General features: G+C 39.3%; 1 protein-coding gene across 3 annotated transcripts in view; it reads left to right on the top strand.

Annotated features, from left to right (window-relative positions):
• Positions 1-18,445, top strand: part of KCTD19 (potassium channel tetramerization domain containing 19) — a 54,812-nt gene that overhangs the window by 24,316 nt on the left and 12,051 nt on the right. For all 3 annotated transcript variants that reach the window (XM_020989357.1, XM_020989359.2, XM_020989355.2), the window contains 5 exons: positions 3,811-3,961; positions 4,732-4,923; positions 6,751-6,882; positions 15,952-16,162; positions 16,860-17,017. In XM_020989357.1, coding sequence (XP_020845016.1) covers positions 3,811-3,961; positions 4,732-4,923; positions 6,751-6,882; positions 15,952-16,162; positions 16,860-17,017 — 844 coding nt within the window. The remainder of the gene's footprint in view (positions 1-3,810; positions 3,962-4,731; positions 4,924-6,750; positions 6,883-15,951; positions 16,163-16,859; positions 17,018-18,445) is intronic.

Here is an 18,445-nt window from a genome sequence, read left to right on the forward strand (position 1 = left end):
TTCCAGCTCTAACCCTGTGATTCTGTGACCCTAGAATCTTGAAATCTGAAATTCCTCTGACTCTTCTGACTCTTCTTCTGCTTAATTCCTAAGCTTATTCTTTGTCCTTATTGTGACCTACACTCCCTCCATAGCTCCCTGCTCTCCATGCTGACTGAGGCTTCACTTTTTTTTCCTTCGGTCTTAACCATGATTGGCCAGTTCAAATACAAACTGTCCTTTACCTTTGCATCTCTTATCCCTTGTCTTATCACTCTTCACAGGTTGCCAAACCCTAACCCTGGGTTACTCACCTTTCTCTGATCTTACTCAGGTGCTACTGATTTGCTACTGGGGAAAGACCACCATGCCAGCTAGATATAGTACCAAGTTATGTTATCAAATGTCAATTAACCTCATTCTTACATAAGAATCCTTTTATTCTTAACTGATTAACTCCCTATCACAATCCCTACAACAGCTGTTGCAAACCTGCTCTTCTCCCCCTCAAAACATTCTCCCTCTCAACAGAGGACTCTCCCTTATGCTTACCTGAGAAAACAAACCATTGGTTGGGAATGCCCTTTTCTTTCCAGTCTGGACCTCAAAAATTCCAACCCTTTAATCACCCTTTCTCTTTTCTTTTGTTCCATTTTCTTAGGAAAAGATTGCCCCTCTTTACGCTAAGGCAAACATTCTTCTCTCCTCTCATCTCCTCCCTCTCCTCTCCTTTCTCTCCTCTCTCTTCTCTCCTCTCCTCTCCTCTCCTCTCCTCTCCTCTCCTCTCCTCTCCTCTCCTCTCCTCTCCTCTCCTCTCCTCTCCTCTCCTCTCCTCTCCTCTCCTCTCCTCTCTTCTTTCTCTTCTTTCTCTTCTCCTCTCCCTTCTCTCCTCTTCCCTCCTATCCTCATTAATTCCATATAGCTTCCAGTGCCAGGCACTCTGCTAAGCACTGGGGATACAATGAAAGGCAAAAAATAATCCTTCCTCTCAAGGAGCTCACAGACTAATGGGGGAGGCAATGGGCAGCTATGTACAAACAAGCTTTATACAAGATACATTGGAGATAATCAACAGAAGAAAGGGACTAGCTTTAAGAGAGATCAAGAAAGTCTTCTCATAGAAGATAAGATTTTATCTGGGACTTGGAGGAAGCTGGTGACAGAGAATTCTAGGCACAGGGACATCCAGTAAAAAGGCAGGTGGTTGGGAGATGGAATGTCTTATGCTTGTTTGAGGAACAGCCAGCAGGCCAGTGTCAACTTGATCACAGAGTCCATAGAGGTGAGGAAGGCTAAGAAGACAGGAAAGATAGGGAGGACCAGGGTGTGAAGGGCTTTGAATCCAAACAGAGGATTTTATATTTGAGCCTGGGGGTGATAGGGAGCCTTTGTCGTTAAATAGGGCGAGGTTATAGTCACACTTGAGACCTAAGAAGATCAACCTGATAGCTGAGGGAAGGTTGGATTGGAGCGGAGAGAGACTTGAGACAGGCAGACTTTCCATCAGCCTATTGCAATAATCCAGGCATGTGGTGATGAGGGCCTGCACCAGGGTGGGGGTGGTGTCAGAGGAGAGAAGGAGGAGTATTCAGGACATGAGATCTATGGGCCTTGGCAACAGATTAGATATGAGGGGTGAGAGATAGTGAGGAGTGGAGGGCAATACCTAGGTTGTGAGCCTGAGTAATTGGGAGAATGGTGGTGCCCTCAATAGTAATACAGAAGTTCAGAAATGGGGGAGGGTTTGATTTTGCATTCTCTGTACCTGTTAGTTGTGTGGCTATAGTGATGTGATCTACTATTCTTTACACGACTTCTGATAAATTTGCTTTATGTTCAGATTTTTTGGGGAAGATTATTATTTGCTGTAAAGTGTTGGAAACAAGCCACATTTAGGTGTTCTCAGGAAATGAATATCCCAGGGTAGGGGGAAACAAGACCCATGCAGATAATAAGAAAGAAACCTTCAAGATAAAACCCAGGCCTTCTGTCAGAGGAGGGAGGATTTAAGAACCTCAGTTGACACATAGGTTACATGTAAAATAGGAATGATAATACTGAAGAGGTTTTAGGGGTACTGGGACCCTATGAATGCCAAGGCAGAGTTGCCTGGAATGAATTCACACTCTCAAGCCTTCTCTTAGTCAAGTGGCAAAAAGTTTATTGTAACGCTTTTGTGAAAGTATGCAAGGGTCCTTATGGGAATCCTGCAAGAGATTAAGGATGGTGCTGAGGTTTATATGGAAAGGGACATGGGAAAGGAATGCCAGGATACTAATTAGATAATCTAAGGGTCCAGGTGTCTTTGGGAGCTATGAATGGGAAAATGTAGGGAGTATACCAGGCATTGAGGGAGTTGTCAAAGACATGGACCTTGGGAATCTGGCGGGAGGAAGAATCCTTGGGCCATCTAGGGACAAAAATCCTTGGGCCAGGCACCCTCTGTCTGTTCTGATAAGAGCATGTATTCTGCAACAAGAGAACATTTTCTCACAGGACAAGGGCCTACTGAGAAATTGGGAGGCTTCCAGAGAAATGATCTTAGGGCTGGGGCCCGAGCACCTCATCAATACCCATTCTACCTGCCTCACAGGTTTGCTGTGAAGAAAGAACTTTGTAAATCTCAAAGCATTATAGAATTATGAGCTATTATTAGGAGCTTAGAGGAGTGTTGCTTTCGAGAGCTGAAGAAGGAAAGAATTCTACTGAAGCTTCTCTCAAGAGTTACCTATGATTTCTTAATTGCTAAATCAAACGTTCTATTCTCAACCATAGCATTATTGTCATAGATTTAGAGGCAGAAGGGATCTGAGAAGTTATCTAATCCAACCCCTTCATTTTGTACATGAGGAAATTGATACCAGAGAGCTGACCCTGGCAAGACACTTAGTCTTGATGAACCTGAGTTTCTCTATCTGCAAAATGAGGATAACAGTACGAAACCTGACTATTTCAGAAGCATCACAAAAATCAAATGGCGTTACTGTATTTGAAAGAACTTTGAAAAAAGGTGTAAATCACTGAATAGATGTGTTATGGTAGATATATTAGTTTGGATATGTGGGCTACACCTCAGGGCTGCCATGCGCTCTCTGGGGCAAAATAAGAAAAAATGCCAAACCTTTTTATTTTTTATTTTTTTATTCTGAACTTAAGAAATAAAACAAGCATTTCCATAACAAAATAGAATAAATATAATTGGATTGCACATAAAATTGCAAAACTATTATGTACAACTGGCTTTTCCTTTTAAATATATAATAGTTATCATGTACTTCCTTTCTTTTTTTCTGTCTCTTCCCCTCTCCCCACCCTAGAGATGGATACCCTTAGACACAAATATGTATGTGTGTGCATATATGTGTACATACATACATACACATATGTATGCATGTGTATGTGTGTATACATACATGTGTGCATCTGTGTGTGCATATATACATGTATGTATATGTGTGTGTGTGGTGTATATATATACATGTATATTTGTAAAACCAGCCAAACCTTTTTAATGTGGCTATAAATTGGGCTCTAATTAGTAAGAATGCCATGTGAATGACAGTATTACTGGCATTCCTCAGTAATGTATTACTTAGTAGGAAATAATAGCATAAAATTGTTTTAAGAATCAAAAGTAAAGGCATAAATGGGTTATTTTAGAATAGCTCTCAGGATGTTATCTTACTGTCCTAGAAATTACTACTTTTTAATGACATAACATCAAAACATTTTCCCCAGGTAAGTTGGATTTTACTTACCCTTTTATTCTCCACATTAGGGGAATTCAGGTGATTAAATGTTACCAAATAAATAACTTTTTCTATTCAACAGACTCTAGATAATTTGAAGGAAGGGAAACACCATTTACGTGTGAGGCCTGCAGATATTCCTGTTGCTGAGAGAGCGTCTCTGAACTACTGGAGGACTTGGAAGTGCATCAGCAAACCTTCAGATTTTCCAATGAAAAGCCCAGCTTTCACTGGTATAGTCCCCTTCGAAGTAACTGTTTTGAGGTTCAGCTATGTTCTCTCCAGTTGCTACCTTGATCAGAGTTTCTGTGCTGTCTTCAACTGTCCCCATTCCTGTGTTAATCCTGTAGGGTTTCTTTGCATAACTTCTCTCTGGTTTCTAGGCTTTCATCTTCTAGGATCTTAACAACTCTACCTCCATAACAATTCTGGTCTGTCCCCTTTTCTCTACTTGTTTCTCCTTACCTTTCTGAGCCTCATTTTCCTAATCTTAAAAAAAACCCTACAATAATACTTGTATACCCTACTTGTCATAGTTGCTCAAAGAAAAATGTTTCATAAACCTTAAAAGTATATAAAACTAGAAATCTGAGTAGTTATTATCAGTTGTTATTAATAGTATAGCTATACCAATGGCTGAGGATCTCTACGTCACAGCAGTTGTTTTGACATCTTTTTTAAAAAAATGCTAAGCCTAAAACTAACCTGAAAATTCATGACAGAGCAAGTAATTGGGATCCCTAAGCAAAAAAATCCTAAAGGGAGTCCTGTCATCCTTCATTCATTGCCAGGTAAAGACAACTCTTTCCCTGTGCTTTGCCACATTATGGGGGCTACTTAAGACATGTTTTATCTGTGGAGAGAGAAAAGCCCTCTTGCAGGGATTGTGTCCCTTGAGTTTCCAAGCTTTGCAGGGACTTCTGGGACAGGAGTAAGAGCAATGCTGGAAACTCATTCTTTTCTTGACTACTGTTTCAATTCCCCTTTGCTTTTTCTACTCTAGGACTGCATGATAAAGCTCCCCTGGGACTCATGGACACCCCCCTCTTGGACACTGAAGAGGAAGTCCATTATTGTTTCCTGCCCCTGGACTTGATCACAAAGTACCCCACCCTGGTGACAGAAGACAATCTGCTGTGGCTGGCTGAAAATGTGGCTCTGATAGAATGCGAGTGTAGCGAGTTCCGTTTCATAGGTGATTGTAAAGCTTCTCAGGCAAGGCCAAAAGGGGCTGGGCTGGGCTGCCCTCCTGGCCACTTTTCTCACATCTATCACTTATATTTTGTTTCAAAAATGCTCTGCTTCTCTCCCTCCCCGTTAGGCCCCCAACCCCAGGTGCCCCACAAATGCAAGAGAGGGGACACAACATCAAATAATGATTTGTTCTGCTTGGCCCCTGACAGCAGAATTGGGAACAACAGTCTAAGTTGCAGAAAGGAAAATTGAGGTAGGATAAAAGGAATAACTTTCTAGAAGTGAAACAAAGGGATGGAGTTCTCCAGCATTTGAGATATTCAAAACAATGACCAAGTATCTGAGATTATGCAGAGGGAATTCCTGTTCAAGTACACTTAGACTAAATGACTTCCAAAGTCCCTTCCAACTCCTGAGGTTCTATGATTCTGATCCCACTAATGCCCATTATGGAAAAACAGCAGGCCAGACTTATACTATACCCTGGCTCAATGAAAGTGAGCATGTGAGTTGTAGCAGAGCCCAGCAACTTGGAAATGACTTGGCATTAGGCTCCCTTGTGTCCTCCCGAGGACTATTTTTACATCTTTTTTTCCAGACTGCCTGTGAACAAAGGTAGCAGCTGGAAGCTATGAGTTTTGGTGTCAAGTGTTTCTGGAGAGGTAACATAGTTTAATAGGAAACAATCTGCCCTGAACTTCAAGAAATATCACTTTTCAGGTGGTCTTACTATCATCTTGGGAGCCAAACTCGAATAAGTTCCTGCTGCTTGTCTCTACAAGGCCTCAATTTTTCTCCCTATGAGTCCCAAGTGATTACACAGAAGCTGTTCTCAACCTTTACTGACCATTGAGTAAGAAAAAGAGGCTTTAAATTGTCACGAGTTCAATAGAGTCATAGAACATAAGGGCTAGGAGGAACCTTATGAAATAGGAATTGAGTCAGCCCCTACCCCTCTACTCAGAACAGAGAATGTTAGAGCTAGGAGATGCCTTAGAGATCATCTTGTCCAACTTTATCATCTTACAGAAAAGAGAAGACAAGGATTGCCTATGAAATTAGTTAGCAGAGGATGGAATCGCCTTCCTTGGAGTTTTAAAAAAGAATATGCCCTCCTATCTGAGAGGAACTTCTCTCTTTCACCCTTCCCCATTCTACTCAGCGTTCTTAGAGAATATAAACGAGTTGAAGACTCGTCTTCATTTTGATTATATAAAAATAGCTGGATGAAGTAATACCTGAGCTAAGCTTTGAGGATAAGATGTGATTAGGATCCCAGATATTATTCCATATAGCAGTTACAAAGCAATCAGTCATATGCTTCTGAACTTCCTAGTTAATTCATGCAGGATTTCAGAGTTGACTCCATTTCTGCCAAACATATTCCAGCCCAGGCAGGGACAACCTGCAAGTACAGCCTGCCAACCAAGGCTTCTCGTCCAAACTCTTCTCTAACTGGCAAGAGAACTGCCTCTTTCTGGAATGACCCAACCTCTTGCCAAGGGATTAGAATGGTAAGTGCCAGGACAGGGTATGTTCTGCCCTGTAGGCATAGGCTTGGGAGCCCCAAACCTAACAAAACCAGCCTTAGCCCATCATACTTTTACACAGGAAAAGAAAGTGATTCTAAACATTTACCACATTTAAAGCAACAAAATCAAAATCCAATCAAAAGGGATCACAAATTATCTCAGACCAAGGACTAAGAGAATCAACACTGGAAAATTGGGGGAAAGCATAGAAAATGAAAAGAAATAATTAAAGTTTGAATAAGCACAAGACTACAAACAACTTCATTAACTCACTGTATTTTCTTTTGCTTTTCAAGTGAATTTTCTCCGCTCACAGAAGATTTTGTTACCAGATGATTTTGCCAACATTGATATTTTGGAAGCAGAAGTGGACATTTTGGAAATTCCAGAGCTCACGGAGGCAGTAAGGGTGCACAGGATGAACATGGGTATGTCCTCCAGGGAAAGCTACAACACCTTTCCCTGACTCCCATTCTAGGATAACTATGGCTTAAGCATTTTGCAAACCTTCAAGCGTTATATAGCTGGGAGTTATGAATATTACATGAGAGACACCATGTGTTTGGAAGGAGTACTAGACTTAAAATCAGAAGATCAATCTTCAGCTCTACAAGATGCATATCTCTAGACAAGTCAAATGACTTCCCTGAGCCTTAATTTTTTTCATCTGTGAAATAGGGATAAAATTTTCATTTCTTACTTTGCACATTGTGAGAAAAGTGCCTCATAAACCTTCAAGCATTAAAAAATGAATTGTTATTGCTATTAATTAGAAGGGGGGAAAAGAGCTAAAAAGTTCACCTTACTCCCACGTGCCAGATTTGATTTGTGTGAGAGTTAAGTAAAAGAAGAAAATTGATAATTGGAAACTGGGTTTTAATATAACTTGGACTCACTCAAATGGAGAAGTCAAATTTAAACAATCAAAAACTTGCTTGGAACCCTCCACCTCTTCCTTATTCCCCGCCTCACTGAGTGTAATGTGCTATCCATGTTATTGGCCATGTGCTGGGCACCAGAAATTCTCACAGTGGTGTACAAAACACAGTGGTGTGAGCATCTCCCCTGTGATTCTCCCTGGGGGAGTTTATGGTGAATGGATAAGACGTTAACATGAGCATAGAGTGTGTTTAATAAAATTGTTTGTTAATGGATGAATGAACGAGGAATGCATACAAAAAAAAAAAAGAAGAAGATCCAGAGATCTGAGAAAATCTCACAAGAACAGAGCTTAATAAATAACTTGCTTTAGGAAGCAAGTGATGAATGACGAAAAGCTGTCTAGAAAAAGAGTGCATTGTGGAAGGAAACTTGACCCTTTCCTTCTTTGTGGCCTGGAGGGAAGCCAGTTTGATAAGTTCACATATGCCTCTTCCCATAGTCTAGGGAACATGACTGGGAGTAGATCCTCCCACATGTGCTTCCTGTCTTTCTGCCCTGCTCCCTAGCCTTACAAGCTCTGGCTCTGACCTTTCCGTCACTTGTCTGCCCCTTTCTGGTCCTAACTCTGTGTGGTTCCAGCCCCACTCTTGCCTTCCCAGAGCTGTCCTGGTCCAGTTTACTACTCCTCTGAAGCCCTCTACCTTCAGGATGCCAATTTCCAGGTCTTGTGGGTCTATTAGAACTGTTTACTATCTCTATTCCAAGGAGTTCAGTGTATTAAAAAACCATCTAATTTGGAATTTATATAAATGACGTAAATATCCCATGTCTGTAAAGTTAAGCATACATATACACTTTTTTCCCTTTTAAGTAGAATTTTATTTTTCCAAATACATGTAAAGATAGTTTTCAACATTCATTTTTTATAAGATTTTGAGTTCCAATTTTCTCCCCCCCCACCTTCTGCTTTCCTCCTCTCCTCCCTCCCCCAAACAGAAAGAAATCTGATTTGGGTTATACATGTGCAATCATATTAACCATATTTCCACATTAGTCATGTGAAAGAAGAATCAGAATAAAAAGGGAAAACCATGAGAAAAAAAATGAAAATAGTATGCTTCAATCTGCATTCAGACTCCATAGTTCTTTCTCTAGATGTGGATAGCATTTTCCATCTTGAGTCTTTTGGAAGTGTCTTAGATTATTGTATTGCTGAGAAGAGCTAAGTCTATCAAAGTGATAACACAATGTGGCTGTTACTGTGTATAATGTTCTCCTAGTTCTGCTTACTTCACTCAGCATCAGTTCATGTAACTCCAGGTTTTTTCTGAAATCTGGCTGCTTATCATTTCTTTTCTTTTTTAAATTTATTTATTTTTAGTTTCCAACATTCACTTGCACAAGATTTTGAGTTCCAAATTTTCTCTCCATCTCTCCCCTCCCCCCACCCCAAGACAGCATGCATTCTGAATACCCCTTCCCCCAATCTGCTCGCCCTTCTATCACTCCCCTTCTCTTATGCCCTTCACCTTCTATTTTCCTGTAGGGCAGGATAGATTTATATACCCCATTGCCTGCATATCTTATCAAATATTTCAAAATAGTTTCAAATTTTCTCCCTCCCTCCTCCTCCCCCTTCTCTAAGACAGTAAGCAATTTGATATAGGTTATACATGTGCAATCAATACATATATACCTACTAGAAAAAAGACTAGGGGAACCCTGTCATCCCTTCCCTGCCAGGCATTGCTATGTCAGATCATAGATTTTAGAGCTAAAACTTTAGACATCATCTCATTCTGCCCCTTCATTTTGTAAATAAGAAAACTGAGGCCCAGAGAGGAAGTGATTTCCTCAGTTTCACAAGTAGTAAGGGATAGAACTGGGATTCTAACCCAGGTCCCCAATCTAGTGTTCTTCCTACCCCACCACAATGCCAAGTCTAAGCTGAGTAAATACATTTCTGTTCTATTCAGATGTTTGGGAAAAATGATTCACTGTCCCTTCAGATACCTGTAGCAGCATTTCACAGTCTAAAATTTCACTTAGCTCTTTCATTCCTCTAATCTGATCATGTTGCTCCTCTGTTCAAATCCTTTGGGTGGTTCCCTATTGTCAGTCAAATTAAGTTCCATCTCCCTAGTCTAACATTTAGGGCTGTCCACACAGCTCCCTACCCTTCTTACCAAACATACTCTCTTAGACCCTCTACATTCTAGCTGAATTGGAGGGCTTGCTCTTTCCCCTCTTCCCCAGTGTTCACACACATGTCCTATATTTGCCCACCTCCATGACTTTACTTGTGTGATTCCAGATGATCAGAACTCTCCCACTCCTCTCTCTTCCACCAAATGGTATCCACTCTACTCTATTGACCTGTTCAAATACTACCTCCTTCATTAAGCCTGCTCTCTTCTCTGCCACCAATGATACTCCAAATTGCGGACGCTGAATGATACTTTGTACTAATGCACATCATTATGTATTGTAGTTATTTAACCACCAGAGGGTGTTATAGCCCAGTTAACGTGACCCTTTTCAGCAATGAGGACCCACATGCGGGCAGTCTCACCTTTACTCTAGCAGTTATGTACTTCACCCAACACCGGAAAGAACTCAGGAAAAATGCTAAGCTTTATAGTTCTCAAAGAGAAGATGTCCCCACTTCTACCCTTTTTATAAGTGGAAGGGCATCTTCATTAGTATAGGACAGCGGTTCTCAAACGTTTTGGTCTCAGAACACCTTTACCATTGTTTAAAATTATTGAGGATCCCAAAGAACTTTTGTTTATGTGAGTTAAAACTACTGACATTTACCTTATTGGAAATTAAAGTTCTTCTCCCTTCATGCTTTATTTCAAAGGACTCTAAGCATGTGAATGTGGCATAAGAGTTTATTTTTTTGATCACAGTTTGACTATATAATACATATATGCATATATATCTATATATGTGCATATATACATGTATGCATATATGCGTGTATATATATGTTATATTGTCAAGCCATGATGGTAGTATTATATAATATGTGTATACATATATGTTTGCCTAATTAAAATATATAATATACATAGTGTTTTGCTCATTACCATAGAACCAAAAAGAATAAAACTATATATTAAATAAGTACCACAATATTTCCATGTTTTCTTTTCTGAGACCAATCAGCCTGTAATTTATAGGCATGTTCCCAACCCAGGAACTCCTGGTGCTTAAGAGCAGGATCTAATAGCATCTTCCACTGATTTTCTACTGAGAGCTTCTCAAAATATCAAAGTCCACTTGGGGAACTTAAGAACCGGTGTTCCTAACTAGTGTCTGTCTCCTCTTTAAGGGCAGCCACTGGCCATCTGAATCTGGATACTGATTCTTCCTCTGGTTACTCTACGTCAATTTTCCCCCCATCACTGCTCAACTCATAATCCTCCTCTTGCCCAGAGGTATAACTTTGGCATCACAGCCTCATGATAGAAAAGCCTCTCCGGGGCCCCAAGTAACTTTTTTGGGTCAAAGTTATCAGGTATTCTTTTTCTCTCTCCTCTCCAAGGTTGTGCCTAGGCCACACTGTCCATCATGTCTTCTCTGGCCTTTCGGTTCTTTCCATATCAGTCAATGCTGGGTGAACATGCCCACTTTTAGAAGCTTTACAGGAAGGACTGATTAAAAAAACATGGAATCAAGGACTTATCAGTTAGAGCATAGATATTATCCCTGTTACAGTTATTTGTGTATGTCTTGTGTCCTCCTACTGTATCATGAGCTCTATGACAGCAAGTACCAAATATTATTTAATATTTGTATCATTCCCAGTATATGTTATGTAATAGATTGTTGCTATCAATAAATATTTCATGAATATTTTCATGAATATTTCAATAAATATTTCATGAATATTCTGAATACTGAATAGCAATCCCACAAATATTTTCTATTACCTTAGTTAGAGCATTAACTCTGACAATAAATTATAAAGTTCAACAAAGTCCAACTCTAATGCTAATCATAGATTTGTAGATACAGGTGTCCCCAGGTTCTCACAGGCTATGTCAGTGGATATGCTTTGAATATAGTCTAGGCAACAGATTATGTCCACTAGCTAAGACCTTAGCTAAATAGGGGGAAGCTCGTCACTAGTAGGCTTGCTGGTTGGTAATGAATTCTTTGATCATGGCAATATTAGAAACAAAGAAAAAAAATTAATGGCCTCCAGTTCTAGCCAGCCTACCAGCCCTCTTTCACTTCTGTAGTGATGATGGCAAAGTAGTGGAAGAGGGGATGCTTTTGGACTGTCTATACCCAACAACTTAACTCTTAATACCCTCTATGTGACATCTTTGTCCAGTGGCCAACAAATGGACAAATGGACCTAGAGGAAATGAGTCATGTTGACCTTGACATTCTCACTATAAATGAAACCAGAAAAGAAAAAAGAAGGTCCAGCTACATGACAGGATGGTCATCACACAGCTTCTTCTTGGATAGGCAAATAAAGAAACTGATTTTGCCATGTTTCCAAAGGCAAGAAGAACCATCATTTCATGCTACCCTTGGTCATCTTTTATTGCAGTGCTGATGGTAAGTACTTACAAAAAGATCATTGCAGCATGTACCGACATCTGTTTCAGAGTATGAGAAAGTAGAGAAATTTCATGAAGAACTCAACATGATCTTCCAAATTAAATCAATGTATACTTTAATAGTTTATATCTTTGATGCAAAGGTAACCACTGACCAGAGGCAAAGGTAAAAAAAAAGACATGCTAGAAAACATGATTCAGAAGTTTTGCAAAAAACGAGACAGACCAAAGACTTGTGGACCTATATGTATATATGTATGTATGCATATATACATACCAGTATAGGAGCCATTTTCAAATTAACTATGTATAGTCACAACATCAACTTGTTAATAGTTAAAATAATAAAAATGAGGAATACAATTGGGGAAACCCCAACTTGATATATTTTTAAGGCTTTTGACACTGAAAAAATGGCTAAAAGAACAGATATAACTCAGGCTATTACCATTTCCTTGGGAAGTTTAACCAATGTAAATCAATTACCACAATGAGGAGATTTTTTGAAACCTAGAATTGTTTCAGGCAACAAACACTTGATTTTCTTGGCAAATAGAGACCATTGGCAGCTAAAGAAAACTATGGTTTAGAATATAAACTCATTTGTAAAATCTTATGGAAGAAGATGGCAAAAGATTATAAGCTGTATTACCTCATAAAATAGAATCAGTACAGGAAAAAGCAGGTTTATAGAAAGCTTGGCAAGAGGCCTAGTTGAGCCAGATCACCCCCAAGAGCATTGAAGGATAAAATTGGAAGGAGGAAAACATGAAAAATGAAAAAGATCTGTCATGATCTCTATAACAAATTATGTTCTCCATTAATGAACAGTGGAACTACTTGTCCTATTTGAACTCTTAACATAACCCCTGGTATGCTGCATGAGGAAATAGAAATACCACTAAAGAAAATAAATATGGAGGAAATAACTGGTCTAGGCCAAGTATATGAGTCCCATGGTAGAGGGGGCATTTTTGAAGGCATTAAGGCATTAAGGGATCTTAAAGATATCTGAAAAGAGTGATGATAACAGGTGCTTGGAAAAAAATGGTTCATTACTCCCCCAAAAAAAGTAATCAAGGAAATTCAATAACTATTGACCCATAGAATAATTGACATTCATATAATGGTTTTAAAGCTTTGCAAAGTACTTTATATCGATTATCTAATTTGAACTTTACAACAGTCCCTTGGCAGGATACAAGTATTATTCTCCACGTTATACAGATGAGGAAACTGAGGCCCAGAGAGGTTAAGTGACTTACCCAGGGCTACACAGCTACTAAATGTTGGATACAGAACTTATACTCGGATTTTCCTGACTTCAGGACCATCACTCTATTCACTGTGTCACATTGCCCACTTTCTCATCTACAAAATCCTTGTGAAAATAATCTACACATGTATAGAGGCCATTATTGAAATGGCTTAAGAAGGTTATAGGCTCTCTCAAACAGTGTTCTAGAACAAACTGCATCTTCAAAGCATGCAACTAAAAGGGGCACCAAATGCAAGATTCTTCTGTGCTGAGTTTTATACTATAGAGATTTTGGATTCAATAGAGCAAAATACCACCTTAAATGCTCTCCTCCAGGGAGGTATGTATCTCTCATGTGTTGTAATTATAGAAGCTTCCTTGAAAGATGTGACAACTAGATAACTTTGTTCATTAACAGTGATGATTAATATCAAAGAAGGCATAAAATAGCTAAATGTATGTCTGACGAAGGTGTTTGTCACTAAATTATTCCAGCAGAGTCCAAGTAGAAGAGAGATTGTTAATAGATGGTGATATTCCACATATGCTCCTGTTTCTATATGGATATGTTGATGGGACCAAGCCCTGGAACCCTGTAGAGCTTCTTAAATGAGAGCCATAATTACTCAAAAGAATTCAGCAGCAGCTGGGTGGTACTGTGGATGGAACACTGGCCCTGGAGTCAGGAGGACCTGAGTTAAATCCAGCCTCAGACACTTGACACTTATTAGCTGTGTGACCCTGAGCAAGTCACTTAACCCCATTGCCTAGCCAAAAAAAAAAGAAAGGAAAGAAAAAAAGAAAGGAAGGAAGGAAGAAAGGAAGGAAGGAAGGAAGGAAGGAAGGAAGGAAGGAAGGAAGGAAGGAAGGAAGGAAGGAAGGAAGGAAGGAAGGAAGGAAGGAAGGAAGGAAGGAAGGAAGAAAGAAAGAAAGAAAAAGAAAGAAAGAAAGAAAGAAAAAGAAAGAAAGAAAGAAAGAAAGAAAGAAAGAAAGAAAGAAAGAAAGAAAGAAAATTCAGTCGAACTATCCACCTAGGAAAAAGCAAGTGGATGAAGAATGCCTGTTGTTCAGGCTATGATGTATAATTGAATGGATAGCGCCTACAGTTGATCCAGCAGTACATCCATCTTAGACAAACATTGCAGATAGACAATGAACTGGGTGAAGAATTGGACAGGAAGAAATGAGACTGGGTTACACATGGGACATTGTGTAGCACTTTTATTGACTCCAAGGTTTTTTTTTGAAACATAGGCCCATCATTTTAAAATCAATGTTCTAGTCATGAAATACCACAGTTTCAAAAAAAAAAAAAGTTCTAGGTCACACAAAGGGAAATGGAAAGGCACAAGGTGGATATGAATAGACTGCAATGTATTACTAACAAAAAAATTACGCAAGAGAAATGATATAAAATCAGATGCATGACAGGAAATAGGTGGGTTGGCCATGAATCAAGCTTGAGGGCTATCTGATGGATAGTCCACATGCTTCACTGAGATCCAAGCAATATCTAGAGAGCTATAGAAAGGCCCCATACACATTGGGTGGACTCATGGAAGATTTATGGAAGAACATGGATTAAGAGTTGAACCAGATGAGAAGGGGGATGGGAATAGATTTTAACTACCATCATTGGAGTGATTATCCATATCATTGTGATCACAGATCCATCATCAAAGTATAAATAGAGCTGGAAAAAAAAAGCAGATTAATCTTCACCTCTTATTTTATATATGAGGATACTTATAGCCCAGAGAAGTTAAGTCATTTGCCCTAATCATGTAAGTATTAAACAGCAATAGTCAAGGGGGATCTATGTGCTACAGAAAGAAGATTAACCCAAATAACCATATTGATCTTTACCACAGAAGAACATTATGTTCCATAGAGACTTTCTAGCTATGTCTGTGATAGGAGATATGAATTCAGGGAGCTTCTGTTTTTCACATTGTCCTGTTATGAGGTAGGAGCTAACTGGTATATTGATATACAGCCCTGGTTAGGGAACTGTTGATTCCAGGCTCTGAGTTGAATCTGGAAGTAGAAGGCACAAGGTAAACTTCAGTGAATGGGACTAGGTGGTTTCCATGGTGGCCATCATTTCTGAGTGAAAGACACAATTGATGAAATAAGTTGCAAAAGAAAAGTCTTGGTCTCTAATCTCAAACAAGATCCTATCCATAGTTGATAGCCTAGCTAAAATGTGAACCTTCTATGAACGCTTATCTCATCCCTCTAACTGGAGGTGATTTCTCTATCATCTGATCTCAGAACTATTTTTCCTCCAATGAATTTATCATATTCTAATTTCTGTTTGTGCACATGTCTTCCTTCCTTTCACTAAAGTTTAACTTCCTTGAGGATAGGGACTATATCTTATTTATTTCTATATTTCCTCTAGCCTCAAACACAATGAATTGTACTTTGTAGCTGTAGAACCACTGACAAATGACTTCACTTCTGTAAGCCTGGTTCTTCATCCGTAAGATGGTGACAATTCTTGTGTGACCTGTGTGACCTTAGAGGGTTATCGTAAGGGAAATGTACTGTTCTTATTGTACATGGTAAGCATTCAGTAAATGTTGATTGACTAAACAAATTGGGGTTTATGGCAGAAAACATCTTTCCAATATCATTTTGTCATCAATAAGTAATACTTGGTTAGAGTCCTCTGGCAGGTAATAAATGGCAGAACTAAACCTAACTCAAGGAAGTTTTAGCAAGCAGTTATTGGATACTTAGGAATGCTTCCCTTATATTTTTCTTCCATGCAGGAAATTGTTCCCAAACCACATGTCACCTTCCAAGTCCTGGAAAGGGGGGAAGAGCAGCCAACCTGGAATCTGTGAAGCCCCTATATATGATGGCCCTTGGCCTGCTGGTCAAATACCCTGATTCAGCACTGGGACAGCTCCACATTGAAAGCACTTTAGATGGAAGCAAACTGTATATTACAGGGAATGGTGTTCTCTTTCAGCATGTCAGGTAAATCCCTGAAGATTTCTCCTCTGGGAAAAGGATCCCATTGGAAATCTGATTTTAGCTTCGAGTTTTACCACAAATAAGACCCTAAGCTGCCCAGAAAGAGTCCCTAAACTGCAGAGGGATGTGATGACGTCCATTTTCTTGCTTTGTTGACCAGTGTGACACTAGAATCATGGAAAGAAGCGTGATTTCAACATGGGTTCTAATGTTGCTTTTCTAAGAATAAACTAGCTCCTTAAGCTCTTGTAGGGACAAAATCCAGAAAAGCAGCACAGAGAGCCAGGAATTGGAAGGTAGTTACTTTATTCATAGCTCCCATGCTTGAGGCCTGCATAATACGTAAGAACATTACTTACCCAACTTGTATATTTTTATTCATTGTGCTTCATCCCAAAGAGGAACCACTCATGTGAACTATTAGGGAATCACTGGTTCAATTTGGATAGCTTCTGGAATGATCACTTGTTAACCTGATCCTTAGGAGATCCTGAAGTTCCTAGAGTATTCTTATAAAATATGACCACAATTTCTTAAATTTTAATCAGGAAATAATATGTTGGAGATGATAGATTGAAACTAGTGCTATGTTCTTGTTATTATTGGTTTAAAGAATAAACATCCTCAAAGTTGAGAGTGAAGAGTTTGGGGGTGGGGGTAAGGCTCAAACTCTCCATGACAAAATTTCTCTTTTGGATAGGAATTGGCTGGGAACCTGCAGGCTGCCCCTAACAGAGACAATTTCAGAGGTATATGAACTCTGCTCCTTCTTGGACAAGAGGGACATCACCTATGAACCTATGAAAGTTGCTCTGAAAACACATCTTGAACCCAAAACTCCAACTCACAAGTTGCTTGGTAAATAAGTATATTGATCAATCTGCAATTTAATATCAAGGGTAGGGGTGTCAAAGATTGTGAAGATGTGGTAAGTAACATGAAACAGGATATGGGCTAAGGACAACATATGAAAGAATCAAAAACCTAGGGTCAGAAATTGAAGTCTCTGTTTAGAGGACAAATTCCTCTTAGGATAAGAGCCTGAGTGTCAAAGCTCCCTATGTTATCCAAACAACTACAGATAGCAAACATTTGATCATTATTGTCATAAAATAATAGCTGTCAAACATTCATAAGGCCCTGAACACTCTATAAGGTGTGGAAAGTAATCATATCTGCCTTTGGTGAGCTTACATTATATCGTACTTAACCCCAACTGATCTCAAGTGAAAAGTAAATAATTTAGTTTGGGCACAGCTGTATTACATGTAAACATCAATTTCTTTTACACATCTAGATATACCTTCTCTCTGTAGAAATTTTAGTGGCTCTAGAGTGACAGCTCTACAAACATGTACAACCATTACCACCACCACCAATGCTCAGACAACACTTAGATTCATTCTTTTTTTAAAATGTTAATATTTTGGTTTTCCCCAATTACAGGTTAAAAACAATCTTTAACATTTATTTTTTTAAATTTTGAGTTCCAAATCCCCTTCTTTGCCTCCCTCCCTTGTCCTGTCATTGAGAAGGCAAGCAATTTGATAGAGGTTATACAAGTGCAGTCATGCAAAGCATATTTCTGTATTGGTCATGTTGTGAAAGAAAATACAAAACAAAAAAGAAAAGAAAAGAAAAGGAAAAGTTTTTAAAAGTATGCTTCAATCTGCATTCTGATACTATCAGTTCTTTCTCTAGAGGTGGATAGCATTTTTCATCATAAGTTCTACGGAACTGTCTTGGATTGTTATATTGCTGAGAATGGCTAAGTATCCACAGTTGATCACAATATTGCTGTTACATCTTAGATTCATTCTTACCAATTTCTACGAAATGTTGCAAACACTGGAAGTAGCCACTTAAGAACCAGAGTCAGCCCTTGAGATGGAGTTGGAGAATCATCTACCCCAGGGGTGGGAAGCCTTTAGACTTGAGGCCACATGTGGACTTCTAGGTCTTTGGGTGCGGACTTTTCACTGAGTCCAAGTTTTACAGAACAAATGCTTTTATTAAGGGGATTTGTTCTGTGAAGTTTGGATTCAGTCAAAGGGCTGCACTTGAGGACCTAGAGGGCCACATATGGCCTTAAGGCTGCAGGTTCCCCACTCCTGATCTACCCCAAATGTCCACTTGAATAGAGTAGATTGCTTTAGAGACAGTAGTTCCTGAGGGAACCAGACTTCTTAGGTCCCTGATGCTCTCCCTAGAATAATAACTCACATTTCTTTGGTATTTACCACTTAAAAAGCACTTTCATAACAGAAACCTTGTGAAATACAAAGT

This window comes from Phascolarctos cinereus, unplaced genomic scaffold (genome assembly GCF_003287225.1).
Source record: "Phascolarctos cinereus isolate Bilbo 61053 unplaced genomic scaffold, phaCin_HiC Scaffold_2;HRSCAF=192, whole genome shotgun sequence".
NCBI lineage: Eukaryota > Metazoa > Chordata > Mammalia > Diprotodontia > Phascolarctidae > Phascolarctos > Phascolarctos cinereus.